Source organism: Styela clava, chromosome 8, assembly GCF_964204865.1.
Source record: "Styela clava chromosome 8, kaStyClav1.hap1.2, whole genome shotgun sequence".
NCBI classification, from domain to species: Eukaryota; Metazoa; Chordata; class Ascidiacea; order Stolidobranchia; family Styelidae; genus Styela; species Styela clava.
Window position 1 is genome coordinate 2985608 of NC_135257.1, and position 10409 is coordinate 2996016.

A 10409-nucleotide genomic window follows, 5' to 3' on the forward strand; every position below is an offset into this window, starting at 1 on the left:
AGGTGTTCAAAAACGTGTCAAAGAACAAGAACAACAAGAGAGCTATGCTCAAATATATGGACAGGTAGAGCCACATAATTTTGATGACGTCATAGCAAAAAAAAAGTACTAGCCTCCTGGAAAAAAAATTATATCTCTAATCACTGGAAATTTCAAAGCAATTGGTTCAGTAATCAAAGAGAAAAACAATTTCTTCAAAACGTGTCAAAGAACAACGAGAACAACACAAGAGAGCAATGCTTAAATATATAGACACGAAAGCTCTTTACAATAATTACATCACGCTGTTAAACCAGAAAATATTTTTTGCATTGATAAAACCGCAACCACGATATTTCATAACATGTTGAACACTATTGGTACATTGTAATGCTTCCTTATTGGCATATTTATGTTGTTTACCGCAGAACTGTAATGAAAAAAGCTAAAAGATAAGCATAAACATAGCAGCTGTGCAAGCGTACAAATAAAATGGAAAAAGTTAATTTGACTGCAAATGCAGGGAGAGTAACATTTAAAATTTTAAATAAACGTGATATGCTTTGGCACTTATCTACGTCACATGTTAAAAATTATCGGAGAAGTTGTAAAGTTCTTCCTTAGCATACTTTAGTTATTCACGGCAAAACTGTAACGAAAAGATGAGAGCGTAATTCACAGTGTTATGGTACCGGTGCCTTAACTCACCAGTACCATACTTTATCTGTAAGTCTGATACCGGTATTCGATGGTGGAATGGTTCTTCTTTGGCATGTACAAACTCAATTCATTTTATGTTATCAAAATAAACTAATACGCTAGTATACAAAACTTGAATTTGTGCAATAGTAAGTCACCGTGCTGCGTTACCGTACGTTCGCTTCTTCGCCGCAATCGCCACAAGGTGCCGCTATTTTTCATTGTGATCACCAATTCGCACAAAAAAACTAATCTCTTGAAGTCCACAGAAAATTTTGAAATAAATAAAAGTAATTTTTTGCATTCTATAAAAGGTCGTATATACATAATACAATCTAAGACAATCTGAAAAAAATGTGCTACCGAAGGGTGCCATATTTAAAGCCATGCCCTTTTTTCGAAATGTGGAAAGTTATCTTGGTTAAGATGTTTTCGGTAAATTACGGCAAGATTCATTTACAAATAATTTGCTGTCAAATCTCATTCTAGATTGGATTTAGACAAAATCAACTGATAGGCTGGAACCAAAACTTCTTTAGTTTTTGTATCTCTCGATATTAAATCATTTTTAACTGCTTTCCAGATGCCTAATTTTCAATTGTCCGATCTTACAAATTCATTAGCGTCTGCTCTGCATTTTCCTTGAACTGTTCGCTGCTCAGCAAGTGACAGCATTATGAATCGCGTTGTTCGCTTACGCTGTTAGGACGTTGTTACGTCATAGGCATAGATAATAAATTGGACTAATATATAAGCTTTGCAGCGCAAAGGGAACCAGATCAAACTGAATTAAAAACTAGTTTTGCTGGCCGCACACAATTCCAAATTGGCACTTCTCCGCGGGCCGCTCAATTTGGCCGCGGGCCGCACATTGCACACCCCTGCCATAGAGTATACTTAAATTACCATTTCTTGAAATTTATATTTTATTTATATTCTTACAACATTTGATACGCGGTAAATATTTCATATATTTCTATGAAAATTATAAATAATATAAATTTAGTGTATATATATTTAAATTATATATATATATATGAAAAATTAAACGACCAAATTAAATTTTTTAATGCTAAAAGACTAAAGTTCCCAGTATACTCATTAGTACATTAATAACAAGCTTAAGCGATTGGCAAGAATAATAAAGTTTATACTGAATTAATACAAGTTCTCAAATTTGCTTCCAGTCGGCTTGGGGCCTAACGGTTAAATTAGAATGAGTTGAATATTCTACGATAAAAACTTATTCATATATAAATTCGATTCCTGTTTCTTTCATCTTTTCTTCAACTTGTCTATCTATTTCATCAGATTGTTCCGCGGTAAAATAGTTTTTCCACTTGCCAATGGTTCCTGAAATATAATAACTCACTAAGAAAGGGAAGAATTAAAGACAAATATACAAATTCGTGGCTAAACAGCATACAAAACTATCTAATAAATATACCAAAACACAAGTATTGCAGCATAATCTTATGACGCAACGAACTAATTTATAAAACTTTTGTACCTGTAAAGCATTGCTTAGTTGCATGGCGATTCATTCCATCTTCTGATTTCGATTCCATATCCGACTTCTTCATGTTGTCAATTGAACAATTTTTAACTATTTCATAGATTTCGTCATCTGATAGTTCTACTCCCAAGAATTCTGACAACTCTTTTGTTTTTTCGAAAGGATTCTTGATATAAAACAAAATACATTTTGAGGTCAGGCTGTAAGAAATGTCATCTCATATCAATTACACAGTAATTCGCATTATACACTCATGTTTGTACGTATACAACGTATTCCATTTTTAAAGCTAGTTGTATGATAAAATTTCAAAACATAGAAATATTTCAAAATTAAAATTTTTTAAACAGACATCTTTTAGATGGCTTGATTGAGTGATCATTTGTTGTTGTTCAGAATTAGTTCAATATGGATTACTTTTATCATTTCTTCATACACGATCAATATTGCATTCTTGTTGTTTTTTATATGCGGCAGCCAACTCAAAATGTGATCCAAATATGATTCTCCTTTTCGTATGGCCAGAGGAAGAGGATCTAATTGAATAAAATTTTCTATTTATTTTCTAATTGATTATTTTATTATTTTCAATCCAATGTCGTTTGCCTGATAATTGATGCTTTTCAAAGGAATTTTTGTATTAGACAATTAAAAAAAAAGGTTTTCAATAAACGTTTTTTGACATTAAAGATCCCAGTTATTTAACCAAAATACTTTGGACTAGACACTAAATCTTTGGTCTCTTTCTGGCATAAAATAATATTGTATGTAAATAATCGCTTTCACTAAACATTTTTCGACATTAGATTTTAGTTATTTAAGCAAAATACTTTGGATTATCGACTACATTTTTTGCATTTTCATAAAATAACATTGTTGTTTGTCCCCAGTCTGTGAATGCTATTACCTTTCATTTGTCGTTCAAAATAATCGTTCCAATCATCGGGTGAAAATCTTGCTAATTCACCCTGCCAAGGAAATCCCTTAACAAAATGAAAGAACGATACCAGCCTGTCCTTTGGATTCCGCAATGTGTAAACGATCTGAAGAATGATCACAAATAAAATTTTTCATTGCTTGTTTATTCATATTTTGTAAATACAATTTAAATTGTTTACTAAGTGGCATATAATACAGCTCTTCACTATGTTATATTTTACTTTTGTAAATCTATAATATCACTTCGAATGATCGATAGAATATTTTATTTCCAGAATTTTATTCTCTTAGCTTATATATACGTAACATAGGCTTGCCTTTATGTTCCTTTTTTCGTATTTTTCTAAATTCACCAATTCAGCTGGTAGATGTGTAACAAAATATCTTCTAGGTATAGGAATATTGTGCATGACATTGAACTTTGAAGCTAAAATATACGACGACAACCATCAAGCATAAGTTATCACTTTGAAATAGCGACATTTGAGAAATCTACATAGTATTAAATAAATAACAAGCGTACTGTGTTTGGGAAAAACAATGTTGTAGTGTATATTGAATTGTCTATTTTGAATGGAAGTAAAAATCATCAGTGCTATATAGGGCTCATTGTATGTTATTTACGTTTTAAAATGCCAACAAACAGTATCAAAGCAAACCCAATAGTAGGGCTACAAACGCGATAACATTGATCACGGTTTTTCTTAGTAAAAACAGTTGTAAGTGGGCATTCAATAGAATGATATGTATTTGTAACAATGTATCTATTAATTTCTACAATAACCTACGTGTACATGTTTCAAGATACAAATGCGGTAAAGTGATATCTTTTGTCAGTTTATCAAGTTTTTCGTCTCTTCCATACAATATCTGACGAATAATTTCTCGAGTCCATGTTGTGCCTAAAAAGAATACATAACTTGATATTGTCTGTCATTTTTCTGTTTCTTTTATTTGTAACTATTTTTTAAACCTGTTTTTACACACGATGCCACCATCACTTCGTTTTCTCTTGGCTCATGATGATCGAATGCATAAGATACTGTATCTGGATGGAACTGCGGAATGAATAAATGATCATTCCATTCTAGAACTTTGTCTTCTGGAGAGTATGTGAAAGTATCTTGGAAATGGACGAAGTCTTTCTGGCACCATTCAGGTAGTTCTTGTTTTAGATTTGCCATAGAGTTTATTATTTACAAAAAACACTGCAATTATATGAAAGGGCCAAGTCTTGCATATTCAAATAAAATTTGATTGCATTGAAATAATAATATATAAAAGAAAAGTGTCAACCTTCTTATATTTAAACTACCTTTGCTCGGTCGTAAAACTCCATAAAATGTATTTTGAACAAAACACTGAACCTGACTTTATATCTGCCGTGTTAAATGTAGTAAAATCGTCATTATGATATAATAAAAGAGTTTATCCGTAAGAATGTAGCATGCGATATTATTTATTTTAGAAATTAATTCAGTCCGATGGAACCATATCGTAACAACATGAATTATAATTAAACTTGAAAGAGATGTAACTTAACTATTCGATAGCAACAATATTCATATTGTCATCCAAAAAAAACTACCAATCCCACTATTCCACAGACCCAGTAGATCAGGTGCTAAACAGGAAACGAAACCATAAGAATGATAAGCACTCGCGCTATTTTCCCCCTATAAGCAACAGTAATTAAATAAGAAGCTGTTCCATTTAATACTGCCATCCGAATTATATTTTTGTAGTCACTGTGTCTATTACGTTCGGATTTGGGTATAATCCACCCGTTTTAAGAATTTGAATTTAAGAATCCTACTTTTCTACAAGCCCAGTGAGGTCTTTCCTGTAGACAACAGTAATTAAATTAAAGATTGTGTATTCAATATTGACGTCTGAATTCTATTTTTGTAGTCACTGCATCTATTATAGATGCGGATTTGGGTAGAATCCAAGTGTTTTCAGGATTGGCATTCGTCAGATAGTCTAAGTCGTATTAATGATTCCTTATTGAATTTCACATATTAACGCTCTCGTTTTGTCCGTTTGCCACTACAAATCTTGGCGCAAACAATGTTTAATCCAAATGATGTGTGGTGTGGTACAAATGATTGGTCTCATAGGTTCTGTTGAAATATCACACATATCTAAAGTATTCAATCACAAATTATTATTAATTAGAAAATTTGCTGATAAATCATCTATCTATATTTCGGCAAAGTATAAGTACCTTAAATCACAAATTATTATTAATTAGAAAATTTGCTAATAAATCATGTATCTATATTTCGGCAAATTATGTGTACCTTGAATTGGCATTTAGTATATTCGATTCGATTTCCTGGTTTCGAACGGCTTTCCAAAGCTTATTGTCAAGGCCAGTTTCGTCTCATATTTGTTTCTTTATTGTGGCCTGAATGCCAAAAAAAAAACAAGTAGCGCTAGTGACGGGCTAGGTCCATCACGAGTATTTAGTGCTCTGCAAGTCTCTCTGCAACTTCAACTATTAATGCACGAGTACCTTAAAAGCACATCTAAATAAGCACTGCAAAGTAGTTGGAAGTTACAACTAATGTACGTTCTTATTGCCAGAGTCAATTATTAACCTGCTTGACCGACATATATTCCTCTGTAGAATACAAACCTTTTTTTAGTAAACAGTATCATTAGAGTGGTCTCGATAGCTACAATGTAAGGCGATTGAAGTTGTGCAAACAAAACTCAATTTCCAGGCAGTTCAAATACTGTACGGTGTACGCAATATATATTACTAAGTGGGTTGGTTTGGCAGACGAATAGGTTTTTCAATGAATAGGTTTTTGAACTATACCGGTTCCATTCAATGTTCATGCTTAAACCTTGGCAATGTGACCATTTGCAACTCTGAAGTCATTTGTGATTAAATTGGTATTTCTATATTATATCTAGAATAGAAAACGTACCATATTATACTTTCATATGCATTAGTAGCTTTTGGCCCCCGGGAAGGGGCTGATTAAACTTTTGCTTATAAAGATAAAATACCAATCATTTTTATTCATACATCATATTCAATGATCCATTCTTCTTGATTATATTGAAACATCAATTGAAATATCTCGTGCTATGAGTCAATTACGTACCGTATCACGTACCACAGTCAAACATTTCACATAAAAACGTCACTAAATAACATACTTCAACTTAACACCACCTGAATCAACTTTCGGTACAGTGACTCTCACAACTGTTTAGGGCTGATGGACGACTCGACTACACGGACAACTCACCAGGCCTAGCTGTAGTCGAGTTGTCTGCCACCCATTTCACATGTCCCGTGACAATGATCTGTTTTTATCCATTCAATTGCAACCTGAATTGAAATACTAAGGGCATTTGGTCCAGTAATCAATAAGAAAAGCGACTTTTTAGGTTTTCCACTAGGTGTTCAAAAACGTGTCAAAGAACAAGAACAACAAGAGAGCTATGCTCAAATATATGGACAGGTAGAGCCACATAATTTTGATGACGTCATAGCAAAAAAAAAGTACTAGCCTCCTGGAAAAAAAATTATATCTCTAATCACTGGAAATTTCAAAGCAATTGGTTCAGTAATCAAAGAGAAAAACAATTTCTTCAAAACGTGTCAAAGAACAACGAGAACAACACAAGAGAGCAATGCTTAAATATATAGACACGAAAGCTCTTTACAATAATTACATCACGCTGTTAAACCAGAAAATATTTTTTGCATTGATAAAACCGCAACCACGATATTTCATAACATGTTGAACACTATTGGTACATTGTAATGCTTCCTTATTGGCATATTTATGTTGTTTACCGCAGAACTGTAATGAAAAAAGCTAAAAGATAAGCATAAACATAGCAGCTGTGCAAGCGTACAAATAAAATGGAAAAAGTTAATTTGACTGCAAATGCAGGGAGAGTAACATTTAAAATTTTAAATAAACGTGATATGCTTTGGCACTTATCTACGTCACATGTTAAAAATTATCGGAGAAGTTGTAAAGTTCTTCCTTAGCATACTTTAGTTATTCACGGCAAAACTGTAACGAAAAGATGAGAGCGTAATTCACAGTGTTATGGTACCGGTGCCTTAACTCACCAGTACCATACTTTATCTGTAAGTCTGATACCGGTATTCGATGGTGGAATGGTTCTTCTTTGGCATGTACAAACTCAATTCATTTTATGTTATCAAAATAAACTAATACGCTAGTATACAAAACTTGAATTTGTGCAATAGTAAGTCACCGTGCTGCGTTACCGTACGTTCGCTTCTTCGCCGCAATCGCCACAAGGTGCCGCTATTTTTCATTGTGATCACCAATTCGCACAAAAAAACTAATCTCTTGAAGTCCACAGAAAATTTTGAAATAAATAAAAGTAATTTTTTGCATTCTATAAAAGGTCGTATATACATAATACAATCTAAGACAATCTGAAAAAAATGTGCTACCGAAGGGTGCCATATTTAAAGCCATGCCCTTTTTTCGAAATGTGGAAAGTTATCTTGGTTAAGATGTTTTCGGTAAATTACGGCAAGATTCATTTACAAATAATTTGCTGTCAAATCTCATTCTAGATTGGATTTAGACAAAATCAACTGATAGGCTGGAACCAAAACTTCTTTAGTTTTTGTATCTCTCGATATTAAATCATTTTTAACTGCTTTCCAGATGCCTAATTTTCAATTGTCCGATCTTACAAATTCATTAGCGTCTGCTCTGCATTTTCCTTGAACTGTTCGCTGCTCAGCAAGTGACAGCATTATGAATCGCGTTGTTCGCTTACGCTGTTAGGACGTTGTTACGTCATAGGCATAGATAATAAATTGGACTAATATATAAGCTTTGCAGCGCAAAGGGAACCAGATCAAACTGAATTAAAAACTAGTTTTGCTGGCCGCACACAATTCCAAATTGGCACTTCTCCGCGGGCCGCTCAATTTGGCCGCGGGCCGCACATTGCACACCCCTGCCATAGAGTATACTTAAATTACCATTTCTTGAAATTTATATTTTATTTATATTCTTACAACATTTGATACGCGGTAAATATTTCATATATTTCTATGAAAATTATAAATAATATAAATTTAGTGTATATATATTTAAATTATATATATATATATGAAAAATTAAACGACCAAATTAAATTTTTTAATGCTAAAAGACTAAAGTTCCCAGTATACTCATTAGTACATTAATAACAAGCTTAAGCGATTGGCAAGAATAATAAAGTTTATACTGAATTAATACAAGTTCTCAAATTTGCTTCCAGTCGGCTTGGGGCCTAACGGTTAAATTAGAATGAGTTGAATATTCTACGATAAAAACTTATTCATATATAAATTCGATTCCTGTTTCTTTCATCTTTTCTTCAACTTGTCTATCTATTTCATCAGATTGTTCCGCGGTAAAATAGTTTTTCCACTTGCCAATGGTTCCTGAAATATAATAACTCACTAAGAAAGGGAAGAATTAAAGACAAATATACAAATTCGTGGCTAAACAGCATACAAAACTATCTAATAAATATACCAAAACACAAGTATTGCAGCATAATCTTATGACGCAACGAACTAATTTATAAAACTTTTGTACCTGTAAAGCATTGCTTAGTTGCATGGCGATTCATTCCATCTTCTGATTTCGATTCCATATCCGACTTCTTCATGTTGTCAATTGAACAATTTTTAACTATTTCATAGATTTCGTCATCTGATAGTTCTACTCCCAAGAATTCTGACAACTCTTTTGTTTTTTCGAAAGGATTCTTGATATAAAACAAAATACATTTTGAGGTCAGGCTGTAAGAAATGTCATCTCATATCAATTACACAGTAATTCGCATTATACACTCATGTTTGTACGTATACAACGTATTCCATTTTTAAAGCTAGTTGTATGATAAAATTTCAAAACATAGAAATATTTCAAAATTAAAATTTTTTAAACAGACATCTTTTAGATGGCTTGATTGAGTGATCATTTGTTGTTGTTCAGAATTAGTTCAATATGGATTACTTTTATCATTTCTTCATACACGATCAATATTGCATTCTTGTTGTTTTTTATATGCGGCAGCCAACTCAAAATGTGATCCAAATATGATTCTCCTTTTCGTATGGCCAGAGGAAGAGGATCTAATTGAATAAAATTTTCTATTTATTTTCTAATTGATTATTTTATTATTTTCAATCCAATGTCGTTTGCCTGATAATTGATGCTTTTCAAAGGAATTTTTGTATTAGACAATTAAAAAAAAGGTTTTCAATAAACGTTTTTTGACATTAAAGATCCCAGTTATTTAACCAAAATACTTTGGACTAGACACTAAATCTTTGGTCTCTTTCTGGCATAAAATAATATTGTATGTAAATAATCGCTTTCACTAAACATTTTTCGACATTAGATTTTAGTTATTTAAGCAAAATACTTTGGATTATCGACTACATTTTTTGCATTTTCATAAAATAACATTGTTGTTTGTCCCCAGTCTGTGAATGCTATTACCTTTCATTTGTCGTTCAAAATAATCGTTTCAATCATCGGGTGAAAATCTTGCTAATTCACCCTGCCAAGGAAATCCCTTAACAAAATGAAAGAACGATACCAGCCTGTCCTTTGGATTCCGCAATGTGTAAACGATCTGAAGAATGATCACAAATAAAATTTTTCATTGCTTGTTTATTCATATTTTGTAAATACAATTTAAATTGTTTACTAAGTGGCATATAATACAGCTCTTCACTATGTTATATTTTACTTTTGTAAATCTATAATATCACTTCGAATGATCGATAGAATATTTTATTTCCAGAATTTTATTCTCTTAGCTTATATATACGTAACATAGGCTTGCCTTTATGTTCCTTTTTTCGTATTTTTCTAAATTCACCAATTCAGCTGGTAGATGTGTAACAAAATATCTTCTAGGTATAGGAATATTGTGCATGACATTGAACTTTGAAGCTAAAATATACGACGACAACCATCAAGCATAAGTTATCACTTTGAAATAGCGACATTTGAGAAATCTACATAGTATTAAATAAATAACAAGCGTACTGTGTTTGGGAAAAACAATGTTGTAGTGTATATTGAATTGTCTATTTTGAATGGAAGTAAAAATCATCAGTGCTATATAGGGCTCATTGTATGTTATTTACGTTTTAAAATGCCAACAAACAGTATCAAAGCAAACCCAATAGTAGGGCTACAAACGCGATAACATTGATCACGGTTTTTCTTAGTAAAAACAGTTGTAAGTG

General features: G+C 32.3%; 3 protein-coding genes across 4 annotated transcripts in view; all 3 read right to left on the reverse strand.

Moving 5' to 3' along the window:
• Nucleotides 1-1656: 1656 nt before the first annotated feature.
• Nucleotides 1657-5793, reverse strand: LOC144425815 (cytosolic sulfotransferase 3-like). Of its 2 annotated transcripts, none has more exons than XM_078115506.1 (7): nt 5437-5793; nt 3922-4035; nt 3451-3560; nt 3102-3237; nt 2612-2730; nt 2189-2360; nt 1657-2031 (listed from the first exon to the last, which is right to left on the reverse strand). In XM_078115506.1, the coding sequence occupies exons 1-7, from the start codon at nt 5447-5449 to the stop codon at nt 1922-1924; spliced, it is 774 nt and encodes a 257-aa protein (XP_077971632.1). In that variant the 5' UTR covers nt 5450-5793; the 3' UTR covers nt 1657-1921. The 2 variants fall into 2 exon arrangements, with proteins under 2 accessions (XP_077971632.1, XP_077971631.1); XM_078115505.1 differs by having other exon boundaries at nt 4107-5793.
• Nucleotides 5794-8207: 2414 nt separating this feature from the next.
• On the reverse strand, nt 8208-9277 carry LOC144425602 (sulfotransferase 1C2-like). Its single transcript, XM_078114924.1, has 3 exons — nt 9163-9277; nt 8740-8911; nt 8208-8582 (listed from the first exon to the last, which is right to left on the reverse strand). Exons 1-3 carry the CDS (start codon nt 9169-9171, stop codon nt 8473-8475), a joined length of 291 nt encoding a protein of 96 aa, XP_077971050.1. The 5' UTR covers nt 9172-9277; the 3' UTR covers nt 8208-8472.
• Nucleotides 9278-9751: 474 nt separating this feature from the next.
• LOC144425855 (sulfotransferase 1B1-like) overlaps nt 9752-10409 on the reverse strand; it is a 2828-nt gene continuing 2170 nt past the window's right edge. Inside the window, exon 3 of the mRNA XM_078115601.1 lies at nt 9752-10110. Within this exon, the coding sequence (XP_077971727.1) occupies nt 9971-10110 (140 nt within the window). The 3' untranslated portion in view covers nt 9752-9970. The remainder of the gene's footprint in view (nt 10111-10409) is intronic.